The 15496-nt window shown below is 44.0% G+C and overlaps 1 protein-coding gene across 1 annotated transcript in view; it reads right to left on the minus strand.

Annotated features, from left to right (window-relative positions):
• Positions 1 to 2806: 2806 nt before the first annotated feature.
• Positions 2807 to 15496, minus strand: part of MAATS1 (MYCBP-associated, testis expressed 1) — a 28872-nt gene continuing 16182 nt past the window's right edge. Inside the window, 7 exon segments of the mRNA XM_010023317.1 lie at positions 2807 to 3026; positions 3028 to 3097; positions 6054 to 6145; positions 7346 to 7494; positions 8780 to 9001; positions 12721 to 12867; positions 14386 to 14457. Of these exon segments, the coding sequence (XP_010021619.1) occupies positions 2807 to 3026; positions 3028 to 3097; positions 6054 to 6145; positions 7346 to 7494; positions 8780 to 9001; positions 12721 to 12867; positions 14386 to 14457 (972 nt within the window).

Consider the following 15496-nt stretch of genomic DNA (forward strand, 5'->3'; position numbering starts at 1 on the left):
GTCCCTGCCCATGGCAGGGGGTTGGAACTGGGTGAGCTTTGAGGTCCCTTCAACCCAAACCAGACTAGGTTTCCATTAAAAGGTGTGTTGGCTTCGAGTTGTCCTACTGAAAGTCCTTTTTGTTGGTCTGAACTGCAATTAGTGCTAAAGGATTTCCTCCCTCCACACTGCAAGAGCAGGGATTGGGGGAATATCAGCAGTGAAGACCTGGGACACTCCACATTCATTCATTCATTCACTCATTCATTCATTTGGTTTTTGTTGGTTCGTTCACTCCCTGCCAAGAGGCCGATCCCGCAGCATTCCCGCAGCGCAGTGACCCCACAGGCTTTGGTCTCCTGCTCCTGTTGGGATGCAGAAGCTGCAGGGTGGCACAGCCAGGCTCCCTCTGGCCGGCAGCTGGGGAAAGAATAGTGGGATGAGCAGAATTCCCGTGTTTCCACTGTACTGGTGCAGCCCTGGAGGCATCTGCTGTGTCTGTTTCGGGTACAGGCTCATCCCCAGGGTTGTTCTGGCTCCTGCTGCAAGAGGGAATGGTGCATTCTTATGCTGTTGATTTATGATCCCAATTCCCTCTCACCGCACTCATTTTCCTTCTCAAAGCACATTCTGTAAAGCTTGAAAGAAACGCCTGCACATCCTGATTGAAAGCAGTTTCTAGAGCAGAGCTTCCTGCAGGAATCCTGTCATGGATTCCTTCAGGAATCCTGCCTTCAGTTTACAGGCGAGGCACGTCATGTGGAAAAGATGGCTTTAGCCTGACGGTGTCCCTTAAGTCATAACAGGAGCCAAGACATTTATAGCTCAGCCTGTGCATAGCATCTGGAGTCCCCTGACCTCTTCCTGTGGTGCAGAGGGCTGTGTCTCCCAGGATACCAGAACGCTCCAACCTGCATCCACTCCCACACCTGCTGGAATACTTCTTGTCCTTCTAGAACCACATCAAATTGTACGCCGAGCCCCATGGAGAATGCTTTTATCAACATGCCATCCCAGACATACAGTAAATGCCTCGGTCTTCCTGTTCTACTCTTCTGCTGCATCAAGTTTTCCATGTCTCTCTTATTACACCCCACCTTGTGATTCATGTTATCCCCCCTCTCTCAACCAGGCTAAATTTGTCCAGGGTGGCCTGAGGCAAAAGAGACGATCCCTGAACAGCTGCTCCTCCCACACTATGCAGAGTGTTTCTTTCTGTGTTTTGCATTTGCTACCTTCCCTTTTTAACAACGAGCTATGTGGATTTTCCCAAATCCCCAAACTAAAGGGATCATCCTCACGGAGTCCTAACCTGAACTCATCACCAATCTCTGACTCCCTCCTGGTTAGTGACCTGGAGACCAGCAGTGGTTTCCTGGTGAAGCTCTCAGCTTCCCCTCTCCAGTTCTTATTTACAGCTCAGTGGAATACAGGGGCACTCACATTCTTTCTTTCTCCACCAACCTAATCCACAAAACAAAACCTGACATTTTTTTTTCCCAGGAATGCACTAATAAGCCTGATTTTTTTGACCAGCTGCTGGTTTTGTTTTGAAGGAGCAGTGCTGTATGTTCAGGATGAGTGAGCTGGACTGCCATACTTGAGGCTTCGCAGACCCAGCGCAAAGAGTGAGCAGTCTCTTCCAGAGAAATGATGGAAGTACACAGAGATCAGCCCATCCCCACGTTAGCACTAAGAGCTAATACTGCTATCTGTTGCAGAAGTCGTAGCCATCAGTGAGTAAGCATTTTGGGTATGGTGGTGTGGCTGTGCTTGCTCCTGTGTTTGATGTTGGTGTTGGTGTTACTGTACCTTCCAGATGCTAAACCCACAGACCTCAGAAATTTAGGCAGGTGAGTGCTGGAGAGCTGAGCTAGTCCCTGACAGCTCTGTGATCAGATGCTCTGCGCCTGTCTGCAGCCTGCTGATTTTCTGATATCCTGAGCTGGTTGCTTGCAAACAGGGCAAAATCAGCCCTCTGGAGCTGGGAAGTCAGAGAGACTGACGCTGTTCTAAGAAAAATAAGATTCCTTCTAGAATTGTCCTCCTTTGAAATGACAAAAAGCAAGAAGAGGTCAGCCCAAAGGTTAAAGTTTCAGGAAAAGCCGTAAGCACTGGTTAATGGATTCTTTACATGAGATACATCAGCCCCCACCACACCATTCTGCTATCACCTGGCCTTAGTTACTAGTGCCAGATACTGCCTGGTTGGCAGGAACCACTCTGATGAGGTCAAGGGCACCTCTTCTTTAAGCAAGAACTAATTATGTGAAAAGATGATGCGATATCTGACTGTTTTCATTCAACTTCAACACTTCATTAACAACAGAGCTAATGCAGGAAGCCATTCTGCTTTACTCCACTAAGGAAATCCGTGGGACATGCTTGAGAAAAGACTGTGTATGGTCTTAACTCAGAATTTCCCATTTCTGGAATATTGTTTCATTTAATGTTACTGATGCAAGGATATACCATCAAAAGCCCAGGTGCAGATCTTTATTGGTCTGTGTCAGGAAAACAAAGAAAGAACGCCAACACTGCTGTCTCACTTAGGCTTCTCTTAAAAACTAGAAGAGGACAAAGAGCTAATGAGGTCCAAAGCTGGTTGGGGAGGGGGCTGGACTGGGACTGCCACACCAGAATGTATACAGAGTGGTTCCGGGACAACCTTGCCAGCAGACAGCAGGAGGGACAGCCCAAGGGGGAGAGAGGATCTTCCATTCCAGTTGTCCTGCAGAAAGTAAATATAATGTGCTTCCTCTCCTTGAGCATGCTCCAAGCTCCAGTCACGGGGGGAAGGAAAACTCACCTTGCTCATCTTCTGTCTTTAGGAGGCTGTGGGGTCCTTGTCTGATCCAGCGGGAGGGTAATCTGCTGACTGCCCTGGGCTTTCTTCACACGGTTCAGCTAGTTCCTCTGCAACTGTGGCAGAGCAAGTGCTGTCAGCTGCACTCGGGCCAGCAGCTGTCCCACTCACAGCAGTGCTGGCTGTCCCAGCAGGAAGGTCTCCCTTTATCTTGCTGGCAGATATCTCCTGGTGCAGTGCCAGAAACCCTCTCTGTGTCCCTGTGGATGATCTGATGAGCAGCATAGATGTGTTTTCTTTGACACTGCCTCACTGTGCATAAAAAAAGGTAAGGTTTTTACTTGGAAATGTGCAGAAAAGTGTTGGGGGGGGGGGGGGGGGGGGGGGGGTGACTGAGCCCCGGGGTGGGGTGGGGCGTGGAGCAGGGAGGGATAGCTTTTAGCCTTCCTGCAGCTGTGGAAAAGCCTATCTCAGGAAAAAGAAATCACGCCCTTTCTAACTTTGGCTGAAAGTGTTCTACTGCCACCTAATAGCAGCAACCAACTTTGTATTTCTCTTTGAAGACAAACCCCCACAGTGGGAAACACAGCCAAAATGTTTTCCTTTCCCAGGATAACTGCCCAGGATAAGTTATCAGGCTTTAAAACAAGTGCTCCTTCAGTGTCTGTTAGTTGCAGCAGACCTTTACAAAACTGGAGCTGACATCTGCCCTCCTGTGTTATGATTTTGCCTGCGCTGAGAAACCCTTACTGAGTTCAGAGTAAGACGTGGAGACACTGTAGACACATTAAGTCACCTACCTTATCATCTCCCTTTTTCTACTGCAGGATTGTTCTTTATTGTGTTTTACAGTTTTCATCCAATCTCATTTGTATATATTTCCAGCCCACCTCTTGGGAAATAATTACCCATGCCAAAGCATTCATCCTACAATTCTCTTCACTGCTCTCCATTCTTTTTTGTTCCTTCTTTCTCTCTCTAGACTTGATGCTGGTAAAAAATCATGCTTCTAAGTAGGGTGTGGGGAATGTTGCAGGAATGAGCTGTGGCTCTCATTGTGTCACTTCCCAGCAAAAGTCTAAGACTTCCTTGCTGCTTTGGTCTGTTTGTGTCCTAAGGCCCAGCTGTACTTTTAACTGTGAATCTGAACCACTGGTGCCTTGCATGCTGTCATACAGCTCTGCATACTGTCACCAAGTCAGTTGCTCAACCTTACTAATCCATCCTGTTTATGTTTATCCATCTCCCAGGTCCATTTTGTCAACAATGAATGCAGCCTGATCTCGCCTGCATTTGAAAAGCTGACCTTCACCAGCCAACTCTCAATTCCCAAGAGAGTTTTCTCTACCCAAAGCATTTTGGCTTCAATCATGGATCAACTATACTGGGAATACTCTCCTGCCATTGCTGTAGTCCCTTCCTCCATCCACAGTGAATTCCATCTAAAAGAAAGCAGGCTCAAATTGGTGAGTGATGTTTTTTCACATCAGCACATTGACTTGTACCTCCAGTGAGGGAGGTTTCAGAAGTGAGGTGCAGAGGGGTTTGAAGATGAGCCAGTATTGGATAATCCCTGGTTTTATGCATAGGAATATGACAAAAAGAGGATAAAAAAATAAGAAAAGCCTAAGTAATGGCAAAATAGAGATGTTTAAGGGGAAGCTAAAATGTAGGCAAAGACTGAACTTGCAAGCCTGCAAATCTTTGTTCTACAAATGGATTTGCTCCTCTGGCAGGCCAGTGCTCTCAGATCACCTCCTGCTAGTTTCAAGGAAGGTGTATGCTCAAGCATGTCCCAGGTTTCTGAAACATCGTTTTGTAATGAACAATCTGTTTCACCGGGGAAAGCTTTAAAAGCTGCCACAGAAATGCAATAGACTGATACGCTCATATCTAATGCCATTCTTGGATACTATTTCCTCTGGATTTACACAGAATAGTTACTGATTCTGCTTCTCTCAAGGTATCAGAGGAGGTGTGCAGGAGGTTTATCATAGGGTGTGTTCATCACAGTACGCATTTGGTAAACCAGCTATCTCTTAAGTGTATGGAGCACCCTCCATTCCATGCTACAACAGCAGAAGAGACTATAAGCCAGGTCTCTTCCTGATGTTTGATGTCTTCTGTCACAAGAATACTGTGGCAAATTTCACCTGATCACGTTTGAAGGAGCTCTTGTACTTTGTCACCTATTGCTCTGGCTCTTCAACCAGCATCCTTTTTAATTTTTGGCTGGGGCTAGCTCTGCTTTCCAGGCAAACCCATTGTAGTTATCACAGATTTTGAGTTTTCTTTTTCTAACCCCCTCTGTTGCTTGGGAGTGCTTCTGAGGTGCTTTGTTCATTAGCTGCTGTTGCATTTAAGCCGATCTTCTTCCTTTGTGGTACCTCTGTATGTCCAGAATCCCAGGCCATCTCCAGGTCTTCTCTGTTTTTCTTTCTGAGATGGGCTAACGTCTGTGTGTTAGTTCCCAGGCTTCAGGCTTCATTGACTAAAATCACATCACCTGCTTTAGTAGGCTTGCAGAAGCAGGGCTAAGGAGGAGGGAGCTGATTTAAGCTTATGCAGAACTGCCATCTGCTGAATAGACACTGTTGTTGTGACAAATACACAAACAAGGAAGAAAAAAAAAAGAGTTTTCACAACTCAGATTCCACAAAATGTGTTTGCAGGGTTTGTGTTTTTATTCACAAAGCAAGGGGGGAAAAAAGCAATGAAGTGCCTTTGTTCTCAAGTCAGAGGAGTACAATGCAGCAAGGACCACTTCAGACCCCATTGTGACACAACTGCTTTACTTAGGTTATATCCACTTTCTGTGGGTGGCTTTGCAGTCACGGTCTTCTGAGCATGCTGGTCAGTGGAAATGTCCCAGTTAAGAACAGTCATTTATTCATTATACTTAATGTAATACACAGGTTTCCAGGGCCTTCCTCTCTGTGTTTTGACAGATAATACTTCATTTTGGCTAAATGAAGCATCCCTTACAACTGCAAGATTATCTACTTAAAACATGTTCATTTGGTCCAGCCTTTCTTGGCAAAAGCAGGGCCTAGACTTCACATCAGGTCTGAAGTCAGGCTACTATTTTAAAAGACTCATGAGAAATTGGTGAGAAAGGGTCAAAGGGCTTAACTTTCTACCTGCATAGTGCAAAAGAGCAATCTCAGAGAAATGGGACAAGTCTTAGCACTGTATCTTTCCTTTCAGTGACCTAGAGCAAGGAGGGTAAACCAGTTCACACAGAGAACACAGTTACTGGACTCCTTACCTTTTTCTCTGATAGACATCTTCTCAGCTTCTGGAATGAGGAAATCATAAACCATTTCTGCTACAATCTCTTCTGATTGTAGGTGAGTTCGACTACAGAACAGATGCAGAGTGGTGTTAGTATTTTGATTTTCTTTCCAGATCACCTCTGCAAACATGAGACTCCCTTGCAAATATTCTCACTATTTCCAAGGGAGTGTATTGTCATGGCAGTAATTGTAAGCTGGGTCTCTCTTTATCCTACAGATAGGTGACAGTGACTATTCCCCTTTGTGCTGCACTGTCAATACTGCATTGGAAAGCAGTATTTCCAAGGAGATCACCCTAGACTCCTTATGCTCAAAGGTATTTAGGAATCCAGTTCTCACTGATGACAGACTGAGTCAGACATGCAGATACTTCTGAGGGCCTGTGTCTTTGACAGTTTAGTCTTTGGCCCATTGCTGAGTTTGCTGAATTCTTCCCTTTTGTGCCTCTGCATTTGGCTGGTCCCCATGCTCTTTTCCATGCTAGTGTTTGGTGGGTTCCCAATTGGCCCAGGGGCTGCATGATTTATCTACACTTCATTCTCCCCAAGGATTTCAACATTCTGGTTGTATTCACCTAGTTACAAAATACACAGCTGCTGTACCATAGGAGAGACACTGTGTCATTGGGATTTTTATGGCTCAATTCCAGAAAAATAGCATAGAAACTGAACTGGAGATTTGGCAGGTCCCAAAAAGTATTCACTGCTGATGCCCCAGCCAAACACTGTGGTGTTCTCAACAACTTTCTCTACTCAAAATGCCTTGTCAGGCAGCCATCAGTATGACTGACCCCCATGGAAATTGGCAGTTTCTTAAAGAACAGCCACCCCAGAATGAAAGGCTCCTGTATAGCTGCATCTTTTAGCATCTCTTTCAAATGGATTTTCTGTAGTAGTGTAAACAAATGAAAAGACCAGCATGAATGGGAATTGCTTTAGGCAGTTCCCAGATTCACTTAGAGCTCAGTCACAGCATCACACTGGCATGGAGGAACCTAAAAAGGGTGATTCGCAGATCCCACAAGTGATTTGCAAAGAGAATCTGGCACATGCTGTATAGAAATAAGGCTACGACGGACTTTATGCGTGTGTTCCAGATAGTAACAGTGTGGTTCCCATACAGCAGCCACACTAACAGAACAATCATGAACAGTATTGCTCTGCCTTTCCCATGTCTTAGATTATACGTGTAACCCCAGATGCAGATGGGCAGGCAGGTTCTAAACTGCTGTGAACAGCCTCCAACGTGCCGTTTAATAACATACCGACTTTCCATTTCGTAAGCAATGTCATTGATTTCTACAGCCATTCTCTGAATCTCTTCCCTGGCTTGCTCTTCAGCTGTGTCCTCCATGCTACTCAGGATAATGTCTTCCAAGTAGGAGTCAATAGTGCTCTGGTGCACTTTCACCACCTGGAACAGAACACCAACATGTTGTTCCTCTGCCTGTTGTTGTGCCAGGAGTGTGGTGGAAGAAGAATTCCAAAGAAGCAAGAACAACAGATTTCCATCAGACTCTTGATTTCAGGCAGGCCAACCTGAGACTTGTTTTCAGAGGTGCTTTCTGGGAAGAACAACTTGTGTAAAAATGTATTTTCAAATAATTCTTTCTAAGAATTAATCGAACAAAAACAAGGGCAGGAAAGAACCACAGGTGGAAGAAAAATTTATCCACAGATCCAGTTCTGCTGCAGCAGGTCACTTTTGTGAATGCAACAGCAGTTGCTTCCTCAGTCCTCTGGTCTCCTCATGGTCCCCAGAGCAACAATGGCCAAACAATAATCATCAGTGACTTCAGTAAATTAATCAGCTTTCATTCAAGCAAATCCTGAAGAAAAAGGTTCCATCAAGCCAGTCAAAGTAACATAAACAAAACCAAGATAAAATTACTGGTTGCTTTATAATGGTTGTAGAGCAGAGAATCTAGGTGTTTTCATTCTGCTAGTCTGAAGGGTATATAGGCTTATAGCACTATGACCATCCTTGCTTCCCACTTAGAGAAGCAGAAAAGATAAGAGAAGCAGCTAAAATTAAAAGAATAAACATGATGCCAGACTCTCTTGGTATTAACCTCCTCCCACAAAGTCTGAAAATTACTGGTTTAGTCAATTAGGCTCCCACTCATTCCTTTCAACTGGGAGAAATATGCTTCACGCAGTCAGGAGCTAGGGAACAGGAACAGGGCTATAGAACAGTTATGGAATATGGTAATTCAGGATTTTTGTTTCTGGAGGTTATATTATCCATTATCACTACTTCAGAATAATTTTTGTACCTCTTATTACTTGCAGTCCATTTTTGGAGGGCAAAATCTTTCCAAAACCTTGCTTATTGGCATCCTTCCTGGGAGAGCACCTACTAGTTCTGCTGGAACTAAACGTTACCAACTAAACGTTATTCCTAAAGATGTTCCAGGTATATCTGTTCCCCATGGGTTTATGCTGTGGAAATTTAGAAACTTACATCCATCCAAGATATACTTAACAGGACTGTTTGTAGGGTTATTTAGATCATCCTTACTTTAATGGGAATGGCTCTTTAAGAAAGGAATTACCCTCTCTTCATTAAGCTCTCCCCCTCAATTTAAAACTAGCCACCACAAAAGTCAGAGATGAAGCACCTCCATTTCACCTGGACCCTTCCACTAGGAGGGAGTTCCTACAAACTGTTCACAGTTCCACCAGTCTCCCTCTCTTGCCTGTCTGAAAACCTCATCTTCATCCTGACGCCGCTTCAGTTCCACCTGGCGCCGTCCGCTCTCCTCTGCCTCCCGCATCCGTCTCTGCCTCTCAGCCAGCATGACAAAAGCATGGATCCTGCGTTCTTCTTGCAGCCTCACCAGCTCTTTGGACAGGAAATCAAACATGTTCGCCAATACCCTTCCTTCTTCCCTGGCTAACTGGGTTTCCACTGATGACAGCTTTAAAAAAAACCCAAAAGCAAAGAATTGTGTTACAAATGCCTGGAATGTTGTCCAAAGTCCCAGGACTACCACAGGCATGTGAAACAGCTCTGCAACATTCAGACCAGCCATGGGACAACACTAGATGTTTTGCATTCTTCTTGTTTTACATGCACTGGCTTGGATTCTGCACAATACAGTAAGCCTGTATATAGGCTCTGATGGCATAAAAAGGCTAAAAGATGGCAAAATTAGTCAGGGTGGGAATAACCCTGACACTGTCACACTGGGACAAGCAGCCCCTGTGCTTGGGTGGGTGGGAGGAGATGAAGCACTACATGTGCCGTATTTCCAGGTATTATGAACTGCTTTTGTGGCTGTGAGTATAAACACAATAGTTGCTGAATCCATCTGCTTGTTACTGGGGAATGCTCTACTGCCCAGACCAAGAAAGGGGAGGTATAAAACTGGCAATGAAATTACTTCAGCTGCATGCCCTCCATATGTCTGTGCCAAGCTTAGCTAGACCAGAACAGAAAAATAGGGCCAAAAGCTGCAAATGAAGGTTCTTTCCAGCATTTGGAAAGTAAACCCTCAATCTTTATGAGTAGGAAGCTTGAGAGTAAGGTAACTGCAATTGTGAGTACAGACACATTTCTATCCTCTTCTAAGGATACAAAATGTTTGGTACAATTCAAAGCCACCTCGGTGAAATGGTACATCTTTGGTTGGACATTCATATGCAGCCAAAGTGATTCAACTTGCTGAGATAATACAGCAACCATGAGTCCCTGTAGTTTTAGGCATTATTACCTAAAACTGTACAAATCAAATTATTAACTGCTAGCAAATTGAAATCAACAGTTATTATAATGAATTTGCAGAAGTGCAAACAAGGCCTCAGAATTCCAGGTAAGGGAAAACCAGAAAGTCTGTGACAGAACTGAGACTAGATTCCAGGTATTCAGTGCTACTGTGCCATTCATTCTTTGTTCCAAGCATATCATGTTTTACGGGTTGAGTATGTGTGATTGCAATTCATAAATGGACAAGATCTATGGTAAGTTCCTTATCTCCAGTATGGACTGTGAAGCCACAGTCCTTGGCAGCAGGGAACGTGTGGAACTGGCTAAGATGCTGTGTTTCTGTTGGAATAAACAGCCAATAATCGAGTAGAGAAAAAAAGCAAACCCAAACCAAAAAACCAAAACCTAAACCAAATCCCTCAAAATGCAGCTGAAATATCCAAGACAATTAGTAATAAATCGCCTTTCTTACACTGCTGTGTAAGAAAGTGTTGCAAAGAAAGCGGGATTGTCAGCGTTGCATGCATCTGGAAGTGAGAGTGCCTAGCCCATGAGTGTTTCAGATGGAGGACAGCAACACAGTAACTGCACCACCTCACAGAGAAGGGTAACATGGAACTAACATGCTGCTTTGTCTTTACTGCTCTAGGTGCTGTGTCTAAAACTGTTGTGAAATGGATGAAAACAATGTAGGAATACTCTTGTCTTAGACTTTAGTTATATAGAAGGTTGGAAATTTTCACCACTCATCCTTGACCATTTTATCTGGAGTTTCTGTCCACTTCCTGCAGGAAGCATTTCTTGAAAAATGCATCTTTTTATACTGGAAAGGACAAAAACCTGGAAAAAACCCACCTGTGACCACCAAAAATTACAGAACTTCAAATCATCATTGACTTGCTAAAATAGCCACAAACATAGAAAGCTCCTGCACATGCATTCCAGAGAGCCTTAAAGTTCAAAATGTTTGGAGACATGTGAGACAGTTTCAAAGTCTTCAGAGACATAGCAAAAAAACCCCATAAAGCAAGAGTTCTGGAGGTAGACACCAGCAGGGGGGGATAGTGGCCCTCCCAAAAGGAAATTCTGAGCTCAGAGGTCAGCATCCTTATAATTTATTTTCTCTCCTTCTTTATGAATGTCATTATGGTGTGTGAGCTGCTCTCTCCTTCCCTCACCTGGGCTTCCAGAAGAAAAGGAGCATTTCAAGTTCCTAATGCTTAAAGCTTTTATTTTTCTCTGAATTCCTCAGTAAAAAAAAAAAAATCTGTCTTTCTGTATTCCTGCATTCCACACCTGGGCTCCCTCTCTATGAGGGAGCATCTGGAAATTATAAACACAGTCACCCAGTTCAATTGTTACTGAGATCTGTGGGGAATTTTGTCGCTGCCCACCCAGCAGGAAGCAGTGGTCTGGCTTCATCTCCACCAGGCCAGCAGGTCAGTGGATGCTGTGATCATAACCTGGAACCTGCAGAATTGCCTCACAGCTGGTCACTGACAAAACAGGAGAGTGGTAAAATCTACATGAAAACCTGCAGGGATGTGGGAGATACTGTATGGCTGAGGTGCAGTGAGGCCTAGGCAAAATTTCTTTATGACTCATTTTCAGACCAGCATTGGCCATTTGATTCATTTTGCTCTGGAAGGTTGTGGTACTGCAAGGAAATAGGATGGGAATTTGCAGCCCCAGCTCTCACTTGATCCTTGACAAAGGATGGAGCTGCAAATATTTCGCTGCTCTCCATAACACTGGCAAGTACAACAATGTGACACCATTGCTAAGGTCCTAGAAGTCTTGAGCTCAGCCAGATTTACAAGGTAAGTCTGCTTTGTCTTTTTCTGCGATGTTTTATGCTCGAGGAGGAGCCTGAAAGGTTGTCAAGCTAGAAAAGGAACAGGGAAATGACAGAGTGGTAATACACATTCAGTAAAACATCTGCCAGATGTGAGTGACAAGTGTCTATTGTGATGCCAGGTCACAGCACCAATCAAATGGATTGAAATATGGGGAAAATGAGGTTTGTTTGACAATGCAGTTTGTTCAGAGTCCTGTGTATATAAGTAAGTGTTCTGCATGCAAACAAAGCAAAGGGCAGCTGGGTAGCAGCTGTGGTCAGGGTACCTCAGTCTGTTCCTGAGATTCCCCAGAGCCCCCAAAGCAGTGAGAGAGCAATTTTAGCCCCTCAGGCATTCAATGCTTGGCCTGTGCTAGGAGAGCATTTTTGTTATTTAGGGTGCTTTCTGTGCTGTGGATAATAGGAAACTGTCGTGGTTTAAGCCCAGCCGGCAACTTGGAACCACGCAGCCGCTCGCTCACTCCCCCCCTTTTCCTTCCTCCCCCCGCTCCCGGAGGGATGGGGAGGAGAATCGAAGGAATGTAACTCCCACGGGTTGAGATAACAGCTCTCCAGTAACTAAGGTATAATACAAACCACTACTGCTACCAATAATAATGATAAGAGGAATAACAAGGGAAAAGGACACAACCGCTCACCACCCGCCGACCGATACCCAGCCCGACGCGAGCAGCGATCTGGGCCTTCCGGGTAACTCCCCCCAGTTTATATACTGGGCATGACGTGCTGTGGTATGGAATACCCCTTTGGCCAGTTTGGGTCAGGTGTCCTGTCTCTGCTTCCTCCTGGCTTCCCCTCCTCTCTGGCAAAGCATGAGACTGAGAAAGTCCTTGGTCAGAGTAAACATTACTTAGCAACAACTAAAAACATCGGTGTTATCAGCGTTGTTCCCAGACTGAAAGTCAAAAACACAGCACTGCATCAGCTACTAAGAAGGAGAAAAAATGACTGCTGTAGCTGAACCCAGGACAGAAACATAAAGAAATTAAATGTGAGAATGTTGGTGGTACTGCAAGCAGAGTGCCTGGTCAGGACAGTGTTGTGAATCAGTCTTCCCATCAATAAAGGCAAACCTTGTGCATATGTAAGTCATGCTGTTGCTGTAAAGCCAGTGTCATTTGCTCCTCTGCCTTCAAAAGCAGACGTCCATCCTCCTGGAGTGCATGAGTGGTGCGCAGCTCTTGGATCAGTCCCAGCTGCTTCTCCTTCCCTTCAAACATCTTTAAAACAAAGTAAAACAACCAAGCCTATTAAATGGAGAATACAGATGAACATGTTTTGCTCTTTTTCTCCAAGATGCAAGGTCAGCTGTTTCCAAGACCTCTGTAATGAACTTGTGGCTGCATTTAGGCAGAACACTACAGCTGTCAGGTAAACCTTGCCTAAACCTTCCTGCATGGAATATGAAAGTTGAGACCTTCTGCTGTGGAGTACAGATGACCCCTTGCTACTTTATTACTTTTATTTCTTTTTAATTCTATTTGGCTTCACCCAGAACTCAAACCACTGGAATGCACAACAGCACCACCAATGTCAAGTGAAAAGGGCAATAGCCTTCTGGATATCCTGTTACATCAGCCTCAGTGTCAAAGCTTCCCAGCGTGAGCATTGCTCCATTTCCTCAGTCCAGCATTAGGTGTCTCCTGTTTCAGTATCTGCTGTTCTCTGACCTTCATTTTCAGGAAGTCCAGCAACAGTTCAAAGCAATAAATTGGTAGGGAGGTTGTTGAAACTGCTGCTGTTTTGGGGCTATGTGGCCCAGCCCTTCCCTGACACTGTCATTCCCACTCTTTTCCAAGAGGACTTCCAACAGCAAGAAAGGATCACTCAACCCTTCCCACAGCATTTTCCAAGTCACATATTTCTGATCCCATAGTAGCTGGAAGGAGATTCCTAAAATGATGGGACCTTTCATGGTGTGAAAATCAACAGCCCTGCAATGACATCCAACATATTTCTTATACATCACCACAGAACTGGAGAAGACTTGGGAAGTCCTTATTCCACCTCAAGCCACTTTCACAGTATTGCATTGTTTGCTACAGCTCAGGATCAGGGTCCCACATGTGAGCACTTCACAAACATTAAATAATTAGTGCAAGACTGAGTATCAGTTATATTCTCAGCAGGCATGAAAACAAACTTTCTGGACTGGTCTGATCAAAAGTTATAGAGTTGCTTAACATAAAGTCCATGAAGCATGGCTACTCAATTAACTTTTACCTAGACCCCCTTCTGCTCCACTGAAAGCAGAATGATAGGTTCTGCATTTGCTGGAAATCATGGTGGTATGCTTCAATTGCTCCTCATCTAAGGTTCAGCTCACCATCACAGGAAATGGCATGAAATACAAACTGCCCTGCCAGGATGTGGGAGGTTTCTTGTGCCTCGGATCTTGGCATAATCAAGGCAAAATGTACTCATGGTCCAGATCTAGTCTAGAATTTGCCATTTGAATAATTCTGCTATAAATCATTTAATTAAAGAGCTGAGTGTATGGAATGGCAGGAACTGAGAGACACTCACAGACATGAGTAGGAACCTAGAAGTTCCTGTAAGAAATGTGGGCTGGAGAGCAAAGACTTCAGCCTTGAGGGACTCCAGATAACATACACGAGGATATGCTGCAGAAGACTTATTACCCTGGATTAGTGCTTTGGAAGAAAGACTGCAAACATGCTTTCCATCATTCCCTCCATCACTCTGAAGGGACACATAAACAAAAACACACAGAATACCATGTTCTGAATAGCCCTGCCTCGGAGCAACTTCTGCAGACAGATCACTGCCAGTTCTCTTTCTTCTTCCTCCTGCCAAAAAACAACAAATATCCACACACTAATTAATCATTTCTTTGGAGATTGAGATTTCTATAGATTATCTATCTGACTATCAAAAAGTCTAACTTATGTCCAGCTTTTTTTCAGTTGTTTCTGAACACCAATCTTCTAATTTCTAGGGAAAGGAAGGTGAGTCAGAATAATACATACTTCCATGTTTTACAAGAGATGGGGAATAAAGGCTGTTTAATTAGATTCAGTTTGAGATTTTAGAGGGTCTTTAGAGATGAGTAACTAATGATCAAGAGATGCTGATGAAGAAAATTACCATATGCATTACAAGTACTATTTGTAACTTGACCAAATCTGAGTTTGCAAAATGAGCATCAGCTACTTTAATTTAACAGGTCAAGACACTAAGGGTATAGAACTATTACTGAAGGAGGTGCAAGAGATCTGTTAACCATAAATAAAGGGATAAAATTAAAAGGGAATGTATGCAATTTTTTTTTTCTGTATTTATTCCAGTGGTGACATTTATCAGAGTAACTCAGTAAATGTAAGACCCAGAAAGTGATAGTTTGGAAGTAATTACATTATATTGTGATTTGTCTTTTGAGAGCTTTACTCACCTAGCATTGTGTGACTTACGATAGAATCACAGAATCATAGAATGGTTTGGGTTGGAAAGGGCCTTAATTCCAATTCCAACCCCCCAGTCATGGGCAGGAACACCTCACACTAGACCATGTCGCCCAAGGCTCTGTCCAAGCTGGCCTTGAACACTGCCAGGGATGGAGCATTCACAACTTCCTTGGGCAATCTGTTCCAGTGCCTCAGCACCTTCACAGTAAAGAACTTCTTCCTTATATCTAACCTGAACTTCCCGATACCAACTTGGAAAAAAGATGAAGCATAGTGGAAAAGGGAACATGCCCATATAAGGAAAAAAAAAAAAGAAAGAAAAAGAGAGAAGGAGAGAAAGAAAGAAAGAAAAGGAAAGAAAGAAAGGAAAAAAAAAAAAAGCTTATTTTAAAAAGAGGAAGAGTAGCTGGCAACATTTTTTGTT

Source organism: Nestor notabilis, unplaced genomic scaffold (genome assembly GCF_000696875.1).
Source record: "Nestor notabilis isolate BGI_N333 unplaced genomic scaffold, ASM69687v1 scaffold22771, whole genome shotgun sequence".
NCBI classification, from domain to species: domain Eukaryota; kingdom Metazoa; phylum Chordata; class Aves; order Psittaciformes; family Psittacidae; genus Nestor; species Nestor notabilis.